General features: G+C 40.8%; 1 protein-coding gene across 9 annotated transcripts in view; it reads right to left on the bottom strand.

The window, feature by feature from the left end:
* The window catches only part of PANK1 (pantothenate kinase 1), a 102,360-nt gene that overhangs the window by 27,257 nt on the left and 49,091 nt on the right, over nucleotides 1-26,012 (bottom strand). For 8 of the 9 annotated variants that reach the window (XR_002338769.1, XM_005671265.3, XM_005671266.3 and 5 more), the window contains one exon: nucleotides 1,652-2,004. Coding sequence is in view for 8 of the 9 variants with exons in the window: in XM_005671265.3 (XP_005671322.2) it covers nucleotides 1,652-2,004 (353 nt within the window). In the remaining variant the exon portion in view is untranslated. Of the gene's footprint in view, nucleotides 1-1,651; nucleotides 2,005-8,001; nucleotides 8,135-26,012 lie in introns of those variants that run through there. The other variant, XM_013983539.2, reaches the window with a different exon arrangement.

The following is a 26,012-nucleotide window of genomic DNA, read 5'->3' on the forward strand; positions in this document are numbered from 1 at the left end:
TTTCAAAACTCTTCAATCACTGGGCCCCCTTGGTGGAGAAAAGATCCCATGGATCATTTAAGTAAGTGGCAGCATCAAATTCTACTGCTGGGTAAGGAAAGGGGACACAAAATGAAAAGACAAAACCTGAGTATAATCAATCTAAGATCATGCTCTAGAACTTTATTGCCAGCTCTTTAGAAACTACTTATCAATGAGGTAAATGATGTTACTTTTGATGACACAAATAAAAACTGCATTTATAGCTTTATTAAATACCATGACTAATGCACTGATTTAGTACTCATTAATGATAAACTTTCTGGCAAAACTAATCCCCAAATCTTTCAACCCTTCCTTCTATGTTCAGTCACATCTGTTACTTTACTTTATTTTCTCCATCTATTATTTCTCTGTATTATCATTTTATTCCCTACGAGATGAAGCTGGACAGTATAGAGATTATCTGGATCACAGATATGGGGAAACTGGAACACAGAGGTGTTAGCGATGGCTTAATAAAGAGAAAGTTAGGGACTCCTTGTTGCTCATTAGTATCTTCCATTTAGCCAACTCTGTCAAACCTAAATGAGCAACACTGAGTCAGAATGTACTGCCAGTCAGGATATAGCCTTATTCCTATTTTGTAGACCCATACCCCCTAAATCATATTTATTAATAAAGGAATTCACCTATACAAAATACCAAAAATTTCATTTTTGTTTGTGAGCAAAACTTCTGAAGGACAGTCATAAAACAAAAAAAGATACAAAGGAAATGGGTAGACAGAAGTAAGAATTTTTAGTAAGATGTATGGAAAGCCTTTCCTGCGAGTCTCAGTCTATAATATCTATAACTGTCACAACAATTATGCCTTTCATGAAACTGTAGAAAGAGTCTGTGGAAAACTCTAACCAAAATACATCAGACGGGGGTTTATATCACTTTATCTTTTTTTTTTTTGGCCCTGCCCACAGCATGTGGAAGTTCCAGGGCCAGGGATTGAACCCGCAGCTACAGCAGCGACTCAAGCCACCACAGTAAGAATACTGGATCCTTAACCCTCTAAACCATCAGAGAACTTCTATATCACCTTTACCACACTGTGCAAAAGTTACTAACAAAAATGATGAGGAGTGGAGTTCTCATTGTGGCTCATTAATAACAAGCTCAGCTAGTATTCATGAGGATGTGGGTTTGACCCCTGGCTTTGCTCAGTGAGTCAAAGATCCAGCATTGCCACAAGCTGTGGTATAGATCACATATGTGGCTCAGATCTGGCACTGCTGTGGCTGTGGTGTAGGCTGGTACGTATAGCTCAGATTCGACCCCTAGCCTGGGAACTTCAATATGCTGCAGGCACAGTCCTAAAAAGACAAAACACAAAAACAAAAAAAAATGATGAGGAGGACAGTTAGTATTTATTGAGCTTAACTAAGTGTCGGGTACATATTATTTCATTGAGTCCTTCATGGAACAACCCTATGAAGTAAGAACTATTTTTATTCTCATATAGATTAGGAAACTGAGGCACAGAGGGGTGAAGTAAATTCAGCCTAAGTGCCAAGCCTTGTAGTCCAGTTATCCCCTAGATGCCATGATCATGAGCATGAGAGGTTTGCTTTCTTAAAGAGGTAGTTTTGTTATTTGAACAGGGGTAATGCAGACATACCGTTCTGAAGTCCTCTTCAAACTTGAAAGCCCCGCCTCCCGTGGCACAGAGGGTGGTGTGGAGGCTGGAGAAGTTCTTCTCGCTGCCCATCTGGATGAACCTGTGCATCGCGCAACTGGGAAAGCGGATGAAGTGCAGGTTTCCCTTCCGTCCACACATGGTCAAGTTTTTCAGTTCCAGGTGGACATCTCGGATCCCGGTTTTCCCATAGGCAGTGTTAGAAGTCAGATACTTCCTGATGCTCTTCAGGTTCTCCACTTCCTCCTGCTCCTCTTCAGCTGTAATATCCTTGGGTTCAAAGTAGACCAGCTTAACTAGAGTCCCACCGATGTCCATGCCAAACCATGGGAATGCTAGGGGACAGAAAGACAGAATGCCCTTGAATTCTGTACATTCAAAGAAATGTGCCGGTTTTGAATATTCAATAATGAAAGGCAGGGGTGTCGCATGTGCATTTACTCAATTTACCTGAATTCAACTATGTGTGCTTAAAAGAAGAGATAGGTGAGGAGAAATTCACACCTTAAACGGTGCTCATGATTCTGCCAACACTCCACTCAGAGATGGCCTTGGAATTGATTATGAGATGCGAACAGGTTTCCCTAAGCACGTCTCAATCCCCATGTGCTTCTTAGGGCTCCAGATCTCACCAAATGGAGTACAAGTCCAACTCTTTTTTTTTTTTGCCTTTTCTAGGGCCGCACGCGGCATATGGAGGTTCCCAGGCTAGGGGTCGAATCAGAGCTATAGCCACTGGTCTATGCCAGAGCCACAGCAACGGGGGATCCGAGCCGCGTCTGCAACCTGCATCACAGCTCATGGCAATGCCGGATCCTTAACCCACTGGGCAAGGCCAGGGATCGAACCTGCAACCTCATGGTTTCTAGTCGGATTGGTTAACCACTGCACCACGACGGGAACTCCTACAAGTCCAATTCTTAAAGATGCATATTTTGTGTACACTCTGGCTCCCAGATGCTGTTTTGCTGGAATCTCAGCCAAAGAAACAGTGATCTGTTTTGAAGCCAGAGGAAACACTGACTATGCTAGGTGAACCCAGAGATAGTGTGTTTATCTCTATGCCTCATGGTGTCTTTGTGGGGTGCTCTTCAATGATCATTTCTACAGCATTCAACCTGTGCCTACATGAGCTGACTATATGATGTGACTCCATTGCTTTAGTCTACAGAATAAATAGGGAGGAGAAAGGGAAAGACGGTGGACTCTGCATGAGGGGCAGGCATGATGGATGATCCCTATGGCGGCAGAACCCTCAATAGAACAGCTTGACTCAAAAAACTTCTCTTTCTTCCTTAAGGAGGGATACACCCTCCATCTCAAGTGGCCTGCGTGTGTCTCCTCCCTCAGAAATTCTGATTTAATTCTGGGGTGGGACTGGGGCATGAGTATTTTTTAAAGCTCCCCAGAGGTTCCAACTGGCAGGCTTGCAAACTTCTAAACCACAAGAGCCGTGACCATTGAGGATCAAGGCCACAAATAAGCACAGCTCCTGACCAGTATGCAACCTGAAGGCAGGCTTTGTGTTATATATTTATATATTGACATATATTTATATTTAGTCTGCTGCCTTATATAACACAAGACAGGCTTTGTGTTATATATTTATATATCGACATATATTTATATTTAGTCTGCTGGAGAGGTTTATCTTTGACAAAATGGAATTCCATCACAATCCTTTTTTCTTTCTTTCTTTTTTTTCTTTTTAGGGCCACACCTGCTGCCTATGGAAATTCCCAGACTAGCGGTGGAATGAGAGATACAGCTGCCAGCCACAGCCACAGCCACAGCCACGCAGGATCCGAGCCATGTCTGCGAACTATACTACAGCTCACGGCAACGTTGGATTCCCGACCCACTGAGTGAAGCCAGGGATCAAACATAAATTCTCATGGATTCTAGTCAGATTCCTTCAACGGCTCTGCACTTGAAGGAATTAAGAGAAAGGGCTGAGCTCCCTGAACTAACTTTATTTGGAGGCAACCTGGCAAGTTAATGCTGGGCTGTCAAATACTCTGCAATGAACAGAGAGCAAAGCCAAACGGAATCCAAAATTTGGACTTCTCCCTTTTCATCTTCCTCAGCAGACTCCAGGGGCTAAATCTGAACTTATATTAAAACTGAGTTTAAAGACCCAAGAAGCTTAAATGGCTTCTTTCTAAAAGCTTATTTTCTTCAGCCCTAGAGAACATCCCTTTGAGCCCTGGTCATACTGTGCGCGTTACACTTAGAGATTATGTTGCCAGGAATGTAACTGGGACCTGTAGGACTTCTTTTTCTAGGCTGCTTGGCTCTCGGGGTAGGTCTGTCGGGGAGGGGAGAGGGAGGGGGATACAGGAGGGAGCCATCCCTGTTTTCATTTTAGCTGTGACCCAAACCAGCTGCAACTTGGTAGGCAGTAACTCTAACGGTCTAGAAAAATCCCAAACTCTCCAAAAGATTAAGAGCAGCATATTCCACGGACCAGACCAAGTTAACAAATGTCCTCTTATCTTTGCAAAAGTTTGCACAGCAAATCCCATAACTGTCCAGAGCAGATTGGGAAGTTTGCCTATCGAGCAGGAGAGAAAAGAAAGCCGGAAACAGTTCCTCCCTACTACTTGGTTTAGCTCACATAGGACATTTCTTGGTCTGTTCTCTCAAAATCACCATCAGCATGGCCCACAGTGTAGGTAAAGCCCAATTTAGGATTCCGAACAACTGCTTCCCAGAAGCAGCAGCCAGGAACTAGCTCACTTTAACTCCCTCCGCTTCTCTGGATCTCAGTGTCCTCATGTGAATGGAGTGCACTGCACAAGAATGGCCTCCACTTCCCTCCCTCTTATAAACTTCCCATGGATTCTGTACGAAATACACAAAAATCACAACTACCCCTAATCACAGAGGCCAACCAGAACCCTAGTTTTAAACCCCACTGAAATATGCCAAGATTATGTCAATAGGTGCCTGGGCTACGCAATCGAGGTTGCAGGTGTAATTCATTCCTATCACAGTAGAACCGGACTATTCCTGGACAGGATGGGGGAAGGGTATTTGGGAACATTGCTAGGGTAACTATTTTTTGAAAAACTCTGGCAACGTCTATTAAAATTATAAGTATACATACATTTTAAACGCAGCGAATCTCTCTCAGACCCATATTTTAAAAGGGCCAGTGTTCGGCATTCAAGGATAGGTACAAGATGTCCCCTGCAGCACCCCTGAGAGTAGCCCCATTTAAGGCAAACAAAAAACCCAAGACCAAAACAATTGGAAACAACATGCCTGCCCTGTAACAGAGAAACTCCAATAAAGTATATGACTTTCAAAACTGTGGACTATGAAGGCAGACGTTTAAAAGAATGAATGAGATCTATACTAGCTGCCTTGAGAGATCGTCCCCATCTTCTATTAGTGAGTAAAGCAAGAGATAATCTAGATGTGTAAATAATTTATTAACCCTCTCTGGTTTGGAAAAAAAAGGAGGGGAAGAAGGGAAGAAGGAAAGGAGGAAGGGAGGGACAAAGGCAGGCAGGCAGTAAAATAGAAGGAAGATATGTAGGTGTTTGACTATATGAGCCTGCAGGAAGGTACAGAAGGCCACCCCTCCAGGTTAATATTGTGAAGGGTGGCAGGATAAGCAGGTTGTGTAGGTAGAGACTAGAAGTCAGGGGAGAGGGAATGGAGAAAATTCTACCCTTAGGATTTTCAGTACCTGAAAAAGTAAAACAGGATAAGTACTCAGGGACAGTGGAAACCAGGAGACTTCTTAGCACAGATAGGTAGAACAAGCTGTTGTGAGACCCACAGAACCCCTGCGTGACCTTTACTTGGCTGGATGTTGTTAAGTACAGGCAACTGAAGAGAGGTCTCACTTTTTAAGACCCGACAGGGGACAGCTAAGCATTTTATTTACAATTCTGGTTTCTTCTTTATGCTTCACCTCCCGCTCGTGTGTGAGCTATTTCAAAGCTTTTGTTAACAACTCAGCAACATGGGGGGCGAGGGGGTCAGGGAGTGTAGAGTTGTGAAAATTCAGTTAAATGTCATTATCAGCAGTTGGGATTGGAATACTATGGTCTAAATGGCAATAGAAATGGCTTCCACGTACCTATTTTCATTTCTTACCTTCATGAAACATTAAATGCTCTCCTATTCACATTTTAATGCTTTTATAGGACACTGTCATAGTTTAAATGTTCATTTTTGTCTTCCTGATATCAAGGTCTATCTAAACTATACCTCCCATATGCAAGCTGTGGGTGGAGGTGGACGAGGAGGAAGGAAGAAATCCCAAGGCAGCTATAATCCATGACTCATGTTTTCTTTAATCCGGAGTATGCCGATGCTTTGATAAATTGGGCAAAACTACTGATAAAAGACTGCTCTGTGTTTGCCAGAAGAGATGTTCTTTCTAGGTACAGAATGTTTGCATTCACCTTTTACTCCTCTTTTTTACACCAAGATGTCGGTCTAAAAAATATCTAAAATATTCATCAAGGATGTTCAGTGGCAGACCCGGGGCAAAGTGCACAAGAAGCCTTCCACGAATGGGTTAACCGACCTACTCCTTCAAACGGGTTTCCTACCATAGTGAGGTGGGTATGAACTTTGTGAGCCAATGTTCACGAAATAAGGTGCTGTAGATAAGTAGCTGACTTTAGGTCCATCTTCTCTTACCATATTCTAAAGAATAATAAGAACAATTTCCTAAAGAAATTCTTGCCCATGTGTACCAGCAGACATATATAAAGATGTTCACTGCAGCAATTTGTAATAATGAAAACCTGGTAACAATCTAGATGTCATCAATATGTAGATAAAATATGATGTACTTAGATGATAGAATACTGTATAACCATGAGAATCCACTAGATTCATATAGCTCAAGATGGACAGAGCTCATAAACAATGCTGAAGGAAAACTTCTTCTGAGCAGAAGGGATATATAGGTTGTTACTTTCAGGCCAGGGCAGGTAATTGTAGGTATGAGACCCTCCAGAGCTTTCCCATAGTGATGAGAAGCATTCCAGGTAGTGCCTGACCTGTCAGCCTAAGTCCTGTAGTAAGGAAGCAGCTAGTCTTCAAGAAATACACAGCCTGCGTATGAAATACCACCCCCCGGAGTTTCCATCATGGTGCAGTGGTCAATGAATCTGACTAGGAACCATGAGGTTGCAGGTTCGATCCCTGGCCTTGCTCAGTGGGTTAAGGATCCAGCGTTGCCGTGAGCTGTGGTGTAGGTTGCAGATGCGGCTCAGACCCTGAGTTGCTGTGGCTCTGGCGTAGGCTGGCAGCTACAGCTCCGATTTGATCTCTAGCCTGGGAGCCTCCACATGCCATGGGAGCAGCCCTAGAAAAGGAAAAAAAAAAAAAAAAAAAAAAAAGAAAAGAAATACCACCCCCCACCTTTTTTTTTTTCTTTCTTTTTTCTTTTTTTCTTTTTACAGCTGCACCTACAGCAAATGGAAGTTCCTGGGCTAGTTGTTGAATCACAGCTATGGCTGGAGCCTTCCCAACAGCCACAGCCACAGCAACACCAGATCCTAGTCACGTCTGTGACCTATGCTGCAGCTTGCAGCAATGCTGGATCCTTTACCCACTGAGTGAGGCCAGTGATCGAACCTGCATCCTCACTGACACTATGTCAGGTTCTTAACCCACTGAGCCATAATGGGAATTCCAACCTTTGTTTTTTTAAATTATTGAGATTTGAGAGGCTGGCCAAGCATTTTGTGAAACCATCACTTATGATTAACTCAGAAGGCATATAATAAAGAATGAGGTACGTGGAAGAGGTTGAAAGTCAAATGTTAGTAGCATGTGTTGGTTACTACTGGCTAATGTTGGCTGCATTTGAAAAGGCATTAACCTAGCAGTAGACAGAGATGTGCTCAGAAAGCAATTGATGGGTTACAAACAAAAAGGGAAGAGAATAGTTCAAGTCAGACTTTCAGGGTTAGAAAAAGCAGCTGCTTCTCTTCCCCAACAGATAAACAATAAAACTGAGAGGTGAAAAAGGTCAATTAGCACTTAGTTTGGGGGTGAGGGTCAAAGGAAGGGAACAGCTATCACAACTGCTCTTAACACTCTGAAAGGGTTAAAATGTCTCCAAGCAAAGATGTGCTAAGGTTGTTGCTTCCTAGGTAGAAGAGCTCAGAGGAAAAGAGACTAGAGGCGTGGCCTCCCCAGCAAAGCCACAGGTTCAAAGTATCATCACTTAAATCAATACAGAAAGGCATGGAAGCAAAAGCACAAAGGCACCCTATGAAAAAGAAGTATGCCAAGAACTCAGGGCTTGTCTACTGGCATATGGAAATAAACTGGGGGCAAAGAGAATAGAAACCTACTTTCTTTTGAAAAGACTTGTACTACTGGAGTTCCCTTGTGGTGCTGAGGTTGAAGGATCCAACATTGTCAGTGCAGTGGCGCGGGTTTGATCCCTGACTTGAGAAACTACCACATGTGGTGGGTGTCTCCCCCCTGCAAAAAAAAGAATTGTACTATATTAAAGAAACCAAGAGCTGGCACCTGAGCTGGCTAGGGAAACTGTTACGACCTAAAAGAACTCTTGAGTCCCCAAACCTCTAAAGCCAAGAAGCAGCTGGGGAGTTCCCATTGTGGCTCAGGGGTAACAAACCCGAGTAGTATCCACGAGGTTTCGGGTCCGATCCCTGAATCGCTCAGTGGGCTGGGGATCCAGCGTTGCCCTGAGCTGAGCTGTGGTGTAGGTTGCAGACACAGCTCGGATCTCACATTGCTGTGGCTGTGGTGTAGGCAGGCAGCGGCAGCTCTGATTTGACCCCTGGCCTGGGAACTTCCATATGCCTCAGATGCAGCCCTAAAAAGCAAAAAAAAAAAAAAAAAAAGCCGCTGGGAAAGCTGCTCAGATCCTTTTGGAGGGCATAGTCTTCACTCGAGATGCAATCAAGGAAGCTACTAGACAAAGCCAAGGACTGAAGAGAATAATGGATGCGGTAAGCCCTCCCAGAGAGAAGAATCAGGACCCCAGAGAGACATTTTTCACCTATAAGGCAGGAATCTCAGAATTGTCCAGCATTTTAGAATGGCCGAGGACCAGTGAATGGATGTCTCCCATCTACCTCTTTTCTGAATAGCAGGGTATATTGAGTTTGCCAATTATTATTTCACCATTAGATATTAATATAAATGGGGGGAGGGGTCAACAACAAGTAACTTGCCTTTTTTAGTTAAAAGTCTCTAGATCATGAGGACCCATATCCAGAGCTGGTATTGCAATAACTTTGCATTATCCCCTACTTGAGTGACATGCCTGCTGTGCATGATCTAGATGCTGTGACAGGGTGGGAGTTGGGGGTCTCTCCTTTGGAGAGGGAATGAGCACTTCACTTGCCAGAGGGAGTCAAATATCTGGTAATCAGAAGAGCAAATTGTGGTATTTGCTAGTGCTGTTGGTTCCCTTCCTACCTGGCCCATGGGGTCAGACTGCAGCTCCTGGCCTTTACTCATGGAGGCAGGCAATGTGCCTAATCTGGCCAGTGAGTTAGAAATGGAAATGGTGTGTGTCAGTTCCAGGCAAGAGCACTTATGGCTAGTGTCAGACATTGCAGAACTCTCTGTTACCAAAACATTCAAGATAATGATTGCTCCATCAGTGGGGACGCAGAGTGAAGGTGAGCCAGACTGAAGCCCCAGCTACCCGTCAATAGATTTACAGGGTGAATGAGAAATAAATCTTCATTGTTTTAAGGCACTAAGATGTGTGTGAGGGTTGTTACTACAGAATGATCTCACCTATCCTGACTAGTATACTTTTTATCAAAATCTCTGGCTGGCTATTTTTTTCCCCCTGGGAGCCTCCTTCTCCTGCAGAACCAGCTCCAGGGATTGCAAACATTGCTGATAAATATGCGGTAGATGAGTGTTCATAAAAAGGTATGTAGGCTCTGTTACATTTATCTCTCTAAAAATACCTCCAAACACAAACCTGAATTGGCAATCTGATAGTAGTTAAAACCCTTAAATGAATATGTATTCTTTTTTTTTTTTTTTTTTTTTTTTTTTGTCTTTTGTCTTTTTGTTGTTGCTGTTGTTGTTGCTATTTCTTGGGCCGCTCCCACGGCATATGGAGGTTCCCAGGCTAGGGGTTGAATCGGAGCTGTAGCCACTGGCCTACGCCAGAGCCACAGCAACGCGGGATCCGAGCCGCGTCTGCAACCTACACCACAGCTCACGGCAACGCCGGATCGTTAACCCACTGAGCAAGGGCAGGGACCGAACCCGCAACCTCATGGTTCCTAGTCGGATTCGTTAACCACTGCGCCACGACGGGTACTCCGAATATGTATTCTTAACATGTGGTGAAATATTTTAAAATGTTTTGTTCGTCAATGGCTTTAAGACACAGCCTATTTTTTCAAGACCTTTTCAGAACACTAGAATAGTCTCTGAGGGGCACTTAACGCTTCCTGTAATAAATTTCAAGGGTTACACAGTGAATTCCAAATAGCATAAATAACTAGAGACCAAAAAAAAAAAAAAAAAAAAGAAAGAAAAGAAAAAGCCCCAAACTCAAAAAAAAAAACCAAAAAACAACCAGAGAGAGAGAAAGAGAGGGCGAGGAGAAAAGGTTTCCTGCCAGACAAAGAAACCATTTTAAAGAGTTAAGGAGGCCTGGCATGAGAAAAATCTATCTCCTCTCTAACAACCAGCCACAGAGCTTTACGAGGTGTTCCTGGTGAGGCGAGGTCCCCTACCAGCAATATTTTTTCCTGTGTGTAAATTAGGCGCTCTGTGCTTAAGATGCGCTCTTCTGAGCACCGGTGTGACTCAGCAACCAGCTCCCATCATGGATAGTTTTCCCTAGGCTCACCACGTTGAAATCCATAGTAATAATCGTGACTAGGGAGCAAAAGGATGGAATTTCTTTCCCCACTATCTGATAATACATCTGTTAAGCAAACTAATAGGTGGAAAAGCTGTTTGAGGACTGTGTAAATCAACAACAACATAAAAGACTTTTCAAGCACTTTGGAGATATGTTTACGCTACAGGAATACTGATTACCTTCGAGTTGCCTAAGGGCTTCTGCAAGTTAAAAAAACAAAAAAACAAAAAAACTTTAACTCAGATCCATTAGTAATACGCAATGTATTTCTTTAAAAATTTTTCGAGTGCTAGCCTTCTTTTCAGTATGTCTACATTTGGTTGATACTGTAATGAAATTCTGTTCTAATATATTCACAGAAACATTGAATTTTAAGAGGTGGAAGGGACCTTTGGTTGAGTGCAACACTGTTTACAGATAACAAAATAGAGGTTTTTATTTAGGAATTTATCTAAGGTCAGTCACAGGTAGGTATCAGAACCTGTTTTCAGTTTCATGAGCCAACAAATTCTCCATTTCGCTGGACTAGTCTGAATTGAGTTGTCTCACTTGCACCAGATGGAGTGATTGTGGGCAAGTTTCTTTCTTGAACCATTAACTAATCTGTAAGACAGAGGTGGATTAACCCATCACTTAAGTTCTGCCTAGTTCTAACATTCCATCATCCTGAATACATACACACAAGGTCCTCTAAAACCATACTTTTAACAGTATAAAACATAAGAGTTGAAAACCTAAGATCTATTTAAGGACCTTGAAGAAAATGGTAAATGTAAAATTTAATAAGGGGGCTTCCACACCATTGTAAAGAAACCCATAATTATTGCACATAGAGCACTCTGCTAAACATTAAATACTCTATGCAAAGAAACTTGAGTCATGGTTTCTTTTGAATTAATGCTTCCAGATTTCTTGAGTTTGAATTTTACTCAAATGGCAATACCCAGTGTTGGCAAGGGTACAAGAACGCAAGCACTTGCGGAATACAAATGGGAATGTAAACTGTTGCAAACCTCCCTCCCTCCCGGCTATTTGGAAACACACATTAAAAAGCTCCAGGAAGTTCCCATTGTGGCTCAGTGGTAACGAGCCCTACTAGTATCCATGAGGATGCAGGTTCGATCCCTGGCCTTGTTCAGTGGGTTAAGGATCCGGCGTTGCCATGAGCTGTGGTGTAGGTCATAGATGCAGCTTGGATCTGGCATGGCTGTGGCTGTGGCCAGCAGCTGTAGCTCTGATTAGACTCCTAGCCTGGAATTTCCATATGCTGCACCTGTGGCCCTAAAAAGCCAAAAAAACCCTCCAGATTCCTACACCCTTTGATACATTAGTTCCACTTTACCCTAAAGAAATAATTATGTATGTATTTAAAAATTTATGTCATAAAATCATTAAAGTTTTACTACTAATAATGAGAAAACTAATGTCATGTCCAAAAACAGAAGTCTGGTTCAATAAATGATTATCCATTAACACAGAGGAATAATGTATCACCATTAAAATCATTTTGTAAGATGGCAATTCATGATGTGAAGAGAATGTTCATATATATTGTTAGGTGAAAAGTGCAGGTGATTACATGGTACATTTCATATGCTTACAATTTTGTAAAAATTAAACAGCTTTTTGTACCCAGAAAAGAAGTCTAGAAACATCAGGCAAAAGTGTTAAAAGGCATTATGGATAGTGATTAAGGTTTTTTTTTTTCCTTTCTGGTGTCACTGATGATACTTTGCAGTTTTTTACAATCAGTATGTTTAACCTTCGTTGATCACAGTTATTTTAGAATTCTCAACCCAAAACCTCTACATAATAATGTAAAAGAAAAAAATTGTTTTAACTTTGCTTCAATGACGTGTGGATAGGAAAAAGAGTATGCCTGCATTTTTCATCTCATCAGTTCCTTTCTCTCTCAAGCAGTATTCTACCAATATTAAGGCTGTTACTGAAATCCATTAGACACAAACCATCCAGAATAACACAAACGCAATTGGCCAAGACGACAGAATAGAAAGACCCTGAGCTCACCACCTCTCATGGGAACACCAAAATTACAACTATCTGCAGAACAACCATTGATGAAAAAGACCAGAACCAACCGGAGAAAATCTTCTACCATGAAAGATATAAAGAATGAACCACAATGAGATGGGTAGGAGAGGTGGAACTGCAATATAGTCAAGTACCATACCCTAGGGTGGGTGACCCACAAATGGGAGAATAATTATAACTGTAGAGTTCCCTCAAAGGAGTGAGGGAATCCAAGCCCCATGTCAGGCTCCCCAGCCCGGAAGAATATACAACCTAGAAGAAATGGACAAACTCCTAGAAATGTACAATCTCTCAAGATTGAACCAGGAAGAAATAGAAAATCTGAACAGACCAATTTTTAGTAATGAAATCGAATCACTAATCCAAAAAACTCCAACAAACAAAAGTCCAAGACCAGACAGCTTCAAAGGTGAATTCTACCAAACATTTAGATAAGAGTTAGCAACTACCTTTCTCAAACTATTCCAAAAAATTGCAGAGGAAGGAATGTTTCTGAACTCATTCTACAAAGCCAGCATCACCCTTATACCAAAACCAGACAAAGATATCACTCACACACACACAGGTTACAGGTGAATATCAGTGATGAACATGGATGCCAAAGTCAACAACAAAATAGAAAGCTAAATCCAATAATACATTAAAAGGATCATAAAACATGATCCAATGGGATTTGTCCCAGGGATGGGAGGATGCTTCAACATCTGCAAATCATTATGATACATCACATTAACAAACTGAAGAATAAAAACCATATGATCATTTCAATAGGTGCAGAAAAAGCTTCTGACAAAATTCAACATCATTTATGATTAAATACTCTCCAAAAAGTGGGTATAGAGGGAACATACTTAACATAATAAAGGTCATATCTGACAAATCCACAGCTGACATCATGCTCAAGAGTGTCAAGTTGAAAGCATTTCCTCTAAATCAAGAACAAAGACAGGGATGCCCACTCTCACCATTTGTATTCAGCATAGTACTGGAAGTCCTAGCCATAGCAATTGGACAAGAAGTATAAGGAATTCAAATTGGAAAGGAAGAAGTAAAGCTGTGCTTGTTTGCAAATGACATGATATTATACACAGAAAACCCTAAAGACACCACCAAAAAACTACTAGAGCTCATCAATGAGTTCAGTAAAGTTGTAGGATACAAAATTAACATAAAGAAATCTGTTGTATTTCTATACATTAACAATGAACTATCAAAAAGAGAAATTAAGGAAATAATCCCATTTACAACTGCATCAAAAAGAATAAAATACCTAGGAATAAACCTATCTAAAGAGCTAAAAGATCTATACTTGGTAAAATATAAGACACTGATGAAAGAAATTAAAGACAACACAAATAGATGGAAAGATATAACATGTTCTTAGCCTGGGAGAATTAACATTGTCAAAATGACCATACTGTCTAAGGCAATCTACAGATTCAATGCAATCCTTATCAAAATACCAAGAGCATTTTTCAGAGAACTAGAACAAATAATTTTAAAATGTGTATGGAGGAGTTCCCACTGTGGCTCAGGAGTAATGAACCTGACCAGTATCCATGAGGATTCAGAGTCCATCCCTGCCCTCAATCAGTGGGTTAAGAATCCAGCATTGCTGTGAGCTCTGGTGTAGGTCACAGATGCAGCTCAGATCCCATGTTGCTGTGGCTGTGGTGAAGGCCCACAGCTGTGGCTCTGATTCAATCCCTAGCCTGGGAACCTCCATATGCCATAGGTACAGCCCTAAAAAGAAAAAAAAAATGTGTATGGAGACACAAAAGACCCCAAAAAAGCCAAAACAATCTTGAGAAAGAACAGATTCAGACTTCAGACTACACTACAAAGCTATAGTCATCAAAACAATATTGTTTTGGCACCAAAAAAACCGGATCAATGGAACAGAATAGAGAGCCCAGAAATTAACCCATGCATTTATAGTCAATTAATCTATGACAAAGGAGGCAAGAATATACAATGGAGAAAATATGGTCTCTTCAATAAATGGTTCTGGGAAAACTGGAGCGTTACATGTAAAAGGATAAAATTAGAATGTTTTCTAACATCATACACAAAAGTAAACTCAAAATGGATCATAGATCTAAATGTAAGGCTGGAAACAATAAATCTCCTAGAAGAAAACACAAGTGGAACACTCTTTGACATAAATCACAGCAACTTTCTTTTTGGATATGTCTCCTAAAGCAAACAAAAGCAAAAATAAACAAATGAACCTGATTAAACTTAAAAGCTTTTGCTGAGCAAAGGAACCTATCCACAAAATGAAAAGACAACCTACTGAATGGGATATATGCAAATATATGACCAATAAGGGGTTAATATCCAAAATCTATAAAGAGTTCATACAACTCAACATCAAAAAAACAAACAACCCAATTAAAAAATGGGCAGAAAACCTGAATAGACATTTTTCAAAGACATACAGATGGCCAACAGGAACATGAAAAGATGCTTAGCATTGTTAATCATCAGAGAAATGCAAATTAAAAGCACAGTGAGATATCCCCTCACATCTGTCAGAAATGACTACCAAAAAGACCACAAAAAATAAATGTTGGCATGGAATTGGAGAAAAGGGAACTTTCCTACAGTATTGTCAGGAATGTAAATTGGTACAGCCACTCTGGAAAATAGCATAGATCTTTCTTAAAAAACTACAAATAGAACTACCGTATCATACAGCCATTTCACTCATGGGTACACATCTGAAAACAACCAAAAACACATTCAAGAAGATACATACACCCAATGTTCATAGCAGCATTATTTACAATTGCCAAGATATGAAAGCAACCTAAGTGTCCATCAGCAAAGGAATCAATAAAGAAGCTGTGGTATACATATACACATATCACACACACACACACACACACACACACACACACACACACACACACACACACACACACACACACACACAGGAATACTCCTCAGCCATAAAAAATGAAATTCTGCCATTTGCAACAACGTGGATGAACTTGGAAGGTATTGTATTTAGTGAAATGAGTGAAACAAAGACAAATACTGTATGTTCTCACTTACATGTAGAATCTAAAGAATAAAACAAACTAGTGGATATAACAAAAAGAAACAGACTCACAGATACAGAGAACAAGCTACTGGTTACCAGTAGAGAGAGCAAGGGAGAGGGGCAAGATAGGGTAGGGAAATGAGAGGTACACACTAATGGGTATAAAATAAGCCTCGAGGATATATTATATGACATAATAAAGTCAATATTTTATAATAACTATAAAGGAGTATAACCTTTAAAAATTGTGAATCACTATATTGTAAGCCTGTAACTTATATGTAATATTGTACAGCAACTAAAGTTCAATTAAAATTAAAAAAAAAAAAAATGACAGGGAAAGCCTGACACCTAAGAGCAGAGTCTTTTGGCCAGTCAGATGCTTGATGTCACCAGGGCTCCTCTAGGAAGGAGGAGACCTGATTTACCCACCTACTCTCAGGGCGATACCAGTATATTAAACTTGGCAATTCAGAACACACTTAAGGGGCACAGGTATGGTTTGTGGGGATGGATCCCTGGATCGCCATGGGAAAGGCCACACACTCCTACGTGACAGTAACCCTTCTTCCACTGGCACAGCCTTAGAATCCCATCAGCTTTCCCCATCTCACTAGGACAAGGGTGGGGACAAAAGGGCTGATCATATTCTCCTATGAGAAAGGGGAAAAGAGTGAGGATTCCTTTCAGAACTCCTGAGGCAAGAGAGGTATTCTCGCATCAGCCACCAGAACTAGCTTGTGAATTTCACCACTTCTGCCATGCAGGCCCAAATCCACTCTTAGGCAAAACAGGCTCAGTGCCTACAATATTTTTAGGCAATCATGAAAATATTGTAATTTCTTTCAAAATCAGAAGAAAACATATGAATTTTCAGGTCAAAGAAAATGGTGTAATATATCATATCAATACATCCATCTTTATACCATGAATTATAAAATATATATATATTTTTTTATGAAGCATGGGGCCCATAAAGGCAAAAGTGCCTGAGCTTCATGAAGATTAGCCTCTATTTACATTTTGCTCCACATTCAACCGCAGGTTAGAAATGACATCCCAGACAAGAGTCTACTTTGCATTTGCAATTTGAACTGGCTCTTTATGGTTTGCTGACAATTGTATTTACTTAAAGCAACTTCCATTTTAGTACTTTATGCAACTAAATTTTTTTTGGCCACGTCTGAGGCATTTGGAAGTTCCAAAGCTAGGGATGGAACCTGTGCCACAGCAGCGGGCTGTGCCACAGCAGTGACAATGCCGCATCCTTAACCTGCTGAGCTACCAAGGAATTCCCTGTGCAATTAAATTTTAAAGTCAAATGTTTTCAATTATATATATATATATTTTAAACGATGGGCTGTCTTCAACCACACTGTTTCTCAAATTTTGCCACCATAAAAACCATCTAATGTACTTGTTAAAAAATACAGACTTCCAGACCACTGCCTTGAAAGTCTCATACAGTGAGACTTAAGAATATGTTTTCAGTGAGGGCCCCTGGAAGTCTCAGGAATCAAGTTCAAAACCACTGTTCCAGCCGGATTGAAATGAATGCTACAAGCAGCTGGACCACAATTTGAAAGTGAGACTCAGAGTCTGAATGAGCTGCCCTTCCTCGTAACTGCCAGGAAACTCAGGCTGCCAGCTGAGGGCAATGCACGGTAATGACCCTGCAGACCTCCCCATTCCCAGGAGGGATTCGAAAACATCTAATCACTTGTTAATGAAATTATTTATGGACAATTTATAAACAGGAGTGCCACAGGTAATTTTCACATTTTAAACACAGCTTCTGAAGTTTCCGGTTATCATCCACCCATGACTAAACCCCATGTTTATGGGTCTGGAAACGTTCCACATATAATTAAATTTCATCCACATGCTCCTCTCCTCCAGTGACTCCTATCTTAAAGGTAACCACGCATTCTTCCAGAAAGAAGTGAGCTCTGGCAACAGTACTCATGTATTTAGGTCAGGCAGGCAGACATTCTTGGATTTGCAACCTACGGCAGAGACAACCACATGAAATTAGAACAACAAACTTAAAAGCTATGTTTGGGAAGGTTCTTTTTTTTTTTTTTTTTTTCTCCCAGGTTAAGATTTAGGAGGGAAAAAAGGTCTTGCAGGGTGCCATTCTGGGGGCACCAGTAAATGTATTCTTAGCTTGGATCTAGGCCAGGAGGAAACAGGACCCAGGTGGAGAGGACTCAAAATATCAAACCCATTAGGTTAAAAAAATTTTTTTCTTGAGTCTCTTTCTCAAGTCCCTGACTGGCTCAGTGAGGTGCAGTGTCTCTCTCAGGTCCTGGAACCTTTCCATGCTACCTTCTTAGGAGAGAAATCAGAGCAGAGGGCTGTCATTCCAGTGGCCACCGAGCTCATCTTCCCCCATCACCCCTGCAGTCAATCCTGTATTTCTATTCCAGGTCTTAAGGAGGGGAAATGAGAAGCAGAGGAAATTTGCTTCCCATTCCACAGTAATGTTCTCAGGCTGAGCAGGTGGGAGGGAAATACAATGACAGACCCTTATGGTCACCATTCCCATTTCTCACCAAGAAGCTGCCTGTCCATGAGATTTTCTGGTGGCTTAGTGGCTAAGGACTTGGTTGTCATTGCTGTGGCACAGGTTCCATCCCTGGCCTGGGGGACTTCCACATGCCATGCGCATGCCCCAAACAAACAAACAAACAAAAAACTGTCCATCTTGCCCAACTAAGGCAAGAAGGGTGAGTATCCAACTTCCGTGTGGTTCTCATCTCCAATTATGCCACCTTATTCATCAGAAATACAGTCCCTGGACTAAAAAGAAGATTCCAGTTTTGACTATGCAGAGATAAGCTCGGGGACATGAGTACGCCTGTGTAGCTGTCTTGAGTGTGATCATTTCAGCCACCAGAGCTGATCACAGCATCCACCCAGGAATGGTTCTTTCCAGCTACCTAACGCCCTGCACTGAGGCTCAAGATGGTAATCTCATTACCTGCTTAGACAAATCCCAGTTTAAACCACCAAGAGGTTTAGCTTGCTGTCTTGACAAGCCACCAGAGCATGCTTACTTACTCCAGGGATGCTATTGACAATTTAATACCAGGGAGTGGTTAATTAAAGAGGCTTCAGGGAGAAGAGCATTGCTAGGCAGCACTATGGGGCAGAATAACAGGGCTACCAGAAATGGGCTTGATTCATTTCTTTTAGCTTGACTATGAAAGCCTGGCAAATCTTTCAAGGTGAGCTGGGTGCAGATGGAGAAGAGATGTGCCAACTGCTCACAGGGCAATACAAGCTGAAATAAAGAAGGGGTCACAAGCACCCTCCTCAGATAACCTAAGACCAAGTCACAGGTTTAGGCATCCACTGATTCACTGAACAGATCTTTCGTTCCTAGACAGTGGGAGACACTGGGGCACAGAGTCAGGAAGCAGCGATGACCCTGCTTCCCTGGCACTTACTGCATTCTAGTGTGTGAGGATGGACTGTTAATCAAGAATAGTCTGGAGAGAAGGAGTGAAAACTCTGCTGAGTGAAATTCACATGGTCCTAATACCAGACACTACTTAATTAAAACAACCCTTCAATATATATGAACAGCAGCAGCTCTGTGCAGGGTTCCTTCTTCTTCTTCTTCGTTTTTTTTTTTTTTTTTTTTTTTTTGGTCTTTTGCCTTTTAGGGTCGCACCCGAGGCATATGGAGGTTCCCAAGCTAGGGGTCGAATCAGAGTTGTAACTGTCAGCCTATGTACGCCACTGCCAGAGCAACGCCAGATCCGAGCCACATCTGCCAAGCTCACGGCAACATCGGATTCTTAAGCTACTGAGTGAGGCCAGGGATTGAACCCACGTCCTCATGGATACTAGTCAGTTTCATTAATCACTGAGCTTCGACTCCAGGGTTCCTTCTTAAGCACAGTAAATACCATAAAGTAAAGCCTGATACTTCCTAGCCATTCAAGAACCTTGTCATTATACTGTAGATAGAGTTTGAACATACGAAAGGTTTAAAAATCACAGGATGTTAGTGTTGGACAGACAAAAGAGCCCTTTAAGGAAAACGAACATCAAAACCACAATGAGATATCACTTGAAATCCACTAGGACGACTGTCATTTAAACAATGGAAAATAACAAGTGTTGGTGAGGATATGGAGAAATTGGAATCCTCATACACTGCTGGTTGGATTATAAAATAGCACAGTTTCTTTGGAAAACAGCCCGGCGGTTCTGCAAAAGGTTAGGCATAAGCTAGTATATGATCTCGCAAGTCCACTCTTGGCTATGTACCTAAGAGAAATGAGAAGACATATGCCCACACAAAAATCAGTATGTGAATGGTCAGAGCAGTGTTATTCAACATAGCCAAAAATTAGAAACAATCCAAATGTCCACCCACTGATGAATGGATACATAATATGTGATAAATCCATACAACGCAATGTGGTTTGGCAATAAAAAGGAATGAAATGCTGCTATATACTAAGACATGGGCGAACCTTGAAAACACTATGCTATGGGAGAGGAGCCAACCACAAAAGACCATACATTTTATAATTCTATTTATATGAAATATCCACAATAGGCAAGTCTATAGAGAGAAAAAGATTAGTAGTTGTCTAGGGTTGGGAGTTGTGGGGCAAAAGGGGAGTGAATGCCAATAAATTTTTTTGGGGGGAGTGATGAAGTATTCCAAACTCAATTGTGGTGATGGTTGCACTTTATGAATATGCTAAAAACCACTAAACTGCACACTTTAAATGGATGAATTGTATGTGAATTATATCTCAATAAAGCAAATTTTATATATAAAGCTCTGGCCCAATCCCTTCATTCTATAGATGACTTTTAAGATTTAAGTGCTAAATTATAATAGTTTTTGAAGGAAATCTTTTGAAATACATGATCCACTCTCTCGTATTCTTAAAGAAAATATCTTCTTCTCCTTCCTTTGGCTGGACCCAGAGCATATGAAAATTCGCAGGCCTGGGATTGAACCCGCGCCATAGCAGTGACCCAAACTGCTGCAGTGACAACTCCAGATCCTTAACCTGCTGAGCCACAAACGAACTCCCAAGCTTAGCTCTCTCTGATGACTCAGGTTCATTTGAGAATCAATTATTATACCCACTATATACTGATGCCCTTGGGAACCACATAAATTTGTGCTTCCCAGGCTGTTACGGTTTGAGTATGTTTCTATCTCTGCTGTAGCTTTCTATGTCTTGCTTCTCAGCTAACACTGTTAATTTCTTGGCTGCTGTCAGTGTACTGCAATGTCTATCCCAAACCTGCTATGTATGAATGCAGAGAAATCAGAAAATCAAGTCTGCTAAAGCTGTGACTTTGGTGAGAGTAAACAGACTCAGAGAGAGCACAGGAAGTACTCCAAGTTTAAAATGCATGAGCACTTCCAGTTTCATCTACTTTCCAACAGTGATTTTTGGTGGCTCAGAAATGTTTGCTTCCTTTCAGGTTCTCAGCTACCTTCTGGCTTATTGCTTCCAAGACACCAGAAATGATCATCATGGTGATTAGTAATAAACCTTTTTTTTTTTACTGTAACAGTTTTTTTTTTGGCTGCACTCATGGCATGTGGACCAGGGACTGAACCTGTCATAGCAGCAACCCAAGCCACTGCAGTGACAATGACGGATCCTTAACTCACTAGGCCATCAGGGAACTCCTACTATAACAATTTTTTATTGAAGGCACAGATGTAATATCTAATTATGAAAAGAGATTAATTTATTGTGAGTATTTGAAATACTTCTTCTCTACCACTAAGGCGAGCTTTTCAAAGTCTTTAACTTTGGAATTTTTTTTTTTTTTTAACATCTTAACTCTGGACGTCACATATGAAAGAGATAAAAGCAACATCTTATTTAAATAGGTTTATATTACAAAACATATCACACATTTAATGTAAAGCTAACCAACAAGAATGATGCTATTTCGATGAAGATAAAGGCTGGCAAACTGTCACTTACAAATGATAGCTTCAGTTTCATGAACTTCAGCATCGAATTTATTTCTGAATTTCTTTGGATTACACAGAAATCTATTATTTATAGGGAAAAAGCCTCATTCACCAAGAGTAGGTGCAAATTCTTACTATTTTCTGAACAGCCTTCCTTGCAACCTCAGAAATTTCTTTACTCAAAACTGCTTCAATAGCTTGAAAAGATTTTCTGAGAGTGTTTCACAAAAAGCTGAATACCAAAAATATCTAACAACTCCTCAGTTTGCTTGTAATAAATATAAAAATCAAACAAAAAGCACCTAAACCTTATAGGAAGTGCTAAAAGTCTAAGACAACATTAGCAGGACTTGACAGGTTACCCATTTACTTCTGATGACATAACTGACCTAAGCCAGAGTGAGAGCATTTACCATGCAAATACTCCTAAACTTTGCCCCAAATTTAGACAGGTGTGGTACACGTGTGCTGAGGTGGTGAAGTTGTGCAAAGTCGTGGACACAGATACACAGGCCAAATTTTAAAAATACTTCAGAGCTCCACACCTGCCAATCAATGGTCTGTTTATAAGAATTCAGAAGCAGCTTATTTCAGGGTCTATAAAAAAAAGTTAACCCAGCAGCAGCATTGTTCCAACTAACATTAAAGGGCTTACTATGTGCCAGGTGCTGTACTACGAGCTTCATATGCAATATTCAATTTAATTCTCATAACCCAATAGAGCAAACATCATTATTATGCACATTTTATAGATGATGAAACTGAAGCTCAGGGAGCTTAAGGAATCCATCCAAATATTACTGAGGTGGTCTCCAGCTTTTTAATTACAGCTTTTAAATAGACACAAATAGTTTTAAAGAGATTTTTGGTATTTTTTTTTTAGGGCAGCACCCGTGGCAAATGGAAGTTCCCACGCTAGGGGTTGAATCAGAGCTGTAGCTGCCAGCCACAGCCACAGCAACACCAGATCCGAGCAGCGTCTGCGACCTACACCACAGCTCATGGCAATGCTTGATCCTTAACCCACTGTGTGATGCCAGGGATCGAACTCGTATCCTCATGGATACTAGGGTTTATTGCCACTGAGCCACAAAGGGAACTCCTAAAGAGGATTTTGAATGAAATATTTGGAATGAATTATGTGGAAAGTTTTGGACTTTTAGGGGCAAAAGTTCTGTCCTGTATATAACTGATGCATAACAAATATCCGTTGACTGGAAAACAAAAGAGCAAATCCAAACACTTTGAACAGCATTACTTATACAACCTGGCATAAAAATCTGATATTAATGATGTCCTTAATGTTATTAGAAGGTATTAAATGACATCATTATTCCATCAAAGAAGGCAAGGATGTATAAAATACATTTGAGGGAGTTCCCGTCATGGTTCAGTGCTAACAATGCCGACTAGGATCAATGAGGACACAGGTTTGATCCCTGACCTCACTCAGTGGGTTAAGCATCAGGCATTGCCGTGAGCTGCAGTGTAGGTCCCAATACAGCTAGGATTCTGCATTACTGTGGCTGTTACTGTGGCTGTGGCTGTGGTGTAGGCCAGCGGCTGTAGTTTGGATTTGATCCCTAGCCTTGGAACTTCCATATGCCTCAGGTGCAGCCCTTAAAAAAAAAAAAAAAAAAATTGCATTTGAAGCACATTTTTTGTAAAACTGACAAAAGTAAGTTTTGGTTCCCAAGTTCTAGCAGTCCTACAGATAAGAATTCACTGATTTGATTCACTGGTTTGATCCCTAGGCATGCTTGACAGACAAGAGCAATGCTAGCCAGGGCCAGGATCTTTTTCTTTGTTTCTGTAGTTAACTTGAAATACAGGGCACAGATGGAGAGGTTGCCTGGAATCTCGAATTATCTGACAAATTTCAGCAACAGCCACGTGGTTCAACCCTGAATCCAACACTTCCAGATTCCCATGTCTGTGCCCATCTCCACAGCCTAACTGTCTTCAGGATGAGTGCTAGCTTGCCTGCTCCCACCCCAACTCCAGAGGAAAGGAGAGGGGTGGAATTCTTTTAATGATGTTCCTAACTTCTCAACTGCAAGACAAAAACTACATGGGAAATCCCCATCACTTCCAGTACAGTGAAGTTTGGGGTGATCCCAAAGTACCTGTTTTGGGGCACAGGACTATTTCATTCCAAGAATGAGGCTTCAAATCTCAATGACCAAAAAAAAAGGTTAAAGAGTAATCATAAACAAACAAAGAGATCCTCTAGGGCAATACAACATCAGATTTTCTTCTATCAACAAACAGGATGTAATGGTTTTAACTGTAGTTAGATAACTGAATTTATTCATCTAATTGTGCATCATAAAATCCTATTATCTCAACTGGATATGATGCCTTGTTAACTGTTCCAGCAAATAACAGATTATGATTATGTTTTTTTAAAGAGTGCTTATCTTTTAGATACAAATATTTGCCATTGAAATGATATGATATCTGAGATTTGCTGCAATATCATGCAGTTTGGGAGGGGCAGGTTTGCATGTCATAGACAAAATAAAATGAGATTGGACATGAGTTGATAATTATAGAAATGAGTGATGAGTACTTACCAGTTAGTTACACTCAAGTTTTGTATAACATTTGAAATTTTCCTAAATAAAAAAATTTTGTTTAAAAATCCCAACACTCTCCAGATATTCCTTCAGGACAGTGAAAGGACAAATGGAGCACAATGAATTCCCTTTGGAGTAAAATTCAAATGGGTATGAACTGGGGAAGTCCCTTTTTTGCCTGCTAGATCTGGCTTTGAAACCAAACATACACACCAAGCTGCTCCTCTTGGCTGGGACAAATTTCAACCTGCCTGCCCTGACCAGAAACATGAAATAAAGACATTCTGGCAACTCCACCCTGCTATTATGGTACTCCCCAATCCATAAGCAATTAACGCAAATAATTCAGGTCATTCAAAATAAAAGCAACAGTGAATCATGAATTCAGTATAAAGTATAAAAAAGTCCAAAGTTATGATTTTTCTATGATTAATATTAACATACATAAAGATGCTTATGTTATTTTCTTCTCCTTTCCTTGGTTCCCAAGCTGCACTAGTAGTATGTGAACACTTGCGTGTCCTGCCTACTGGGTAATCCAGCACTAAGCCCAACTATTTTTGAGGTAGGAATTTCAGAGGGAGAAAGGGAGGCAGACAATACTGTCCATCAATAACCAAGGGGGATTCAGAATTCCCTGGTGGCACAGTGGATTAAGGGCCCCGTGCTGTCAGGCAGGGCAAAAAAAAAAAAAAAATATATATATATATATATACACACACACACACACATTACACACACACATATATATCCAAGGGGATTCACTGCAGAACCCCATACCCCTCTTCTCCTATGGATACCAAAATCTTCAGATGTTCAAGTTCGTTATATAAAATGGCATAGTATTTGCATATAACCTACATACATCCCCCGGTTACTTTAAATCATCTCTAGATTACTTATCACACTGAATACAATATAAATGCTATGTAAATAGTGGCCAGTGCATGGAAAATTCAAATTTTGCTTTTTTGGAACTTTCTGGAATTTTTTTCAAGTATTTTTTATCCATAAGTGGTTAAATCCCTGGATGCAGAATCTGTGGATACAGAGGGCTGACGAGAAAGTGATTCTAAATTCCACCCTTAGACTACAGTGGGTGCTCAGATGTTTGTAGAATATTTTTTTTTCTGAGAATGAGGCTCCTTCATCTAATTTCTTATCTTCCGGCATTGTCCTACATAGCAGAGGACATATTGGGCTTTTTCTCCCATTCTCTGCCTCAAATGCTTTAATAATTCAGTTTCCATTACTGATGCTCTCTGGGACTTTGAGTGACCTGTGACCTGTGTTCTGGTTAGTGGTGTACTGGTTAATGTTTAACAACTGGATCTCTGAAAATAAAACCCTGATTTTCAGCATTTGCTCATTTCCATTGTGTAAATACACCCAGTATGGCCAATTTCTAACTACCAACACAAGGATACTGAATACAGAGTTGGGAAGTAATGTGTACAACTAGCTCCCAGAGCCTGCAGGAGCTGGTTCCAGCACACCACTGGGACTCCAAGAAGGTCCTGGCATAATTACCAGTGATAACCTCTACCACTCTTTAAGAACTGCTGATAAAATATTATGTGGTCACTCCAATGAATAAATCACACATGGGCCACTCATAGCAGAAAGTTTCCAAGAAAGGTAAGAAGATGTGATATCTCCTTGACCAAACCAATATACCCTCCTTCTCATAAATGCATAATATCTTATTAGATGTTTTTCATCAAACATAGGTCACTGGGGAAATATGAATGGTAAATAGCCTCAACTATGTTCAAGTCCTCTGACTCGTACATACAGTTTAATGACTTAAGGAACTATCATAGCATTTGAGTAAAATCAAG

The sequence above is a fragment of the Sus scrofa genome, chromosome 14 (assembly GCF_000003025.6).
Source record: "Sus scrofa isolate TJ Tabasco breed Duroc chromosome 14, Sscrofa11.1, whole genome shotgun sequence".
Classification (NCBI taxonomy): Eukaryota; Metazoa; Chordata; class Mammalia; order Artiodactyla; family Suidae; genus Sus; species Sus scrofa.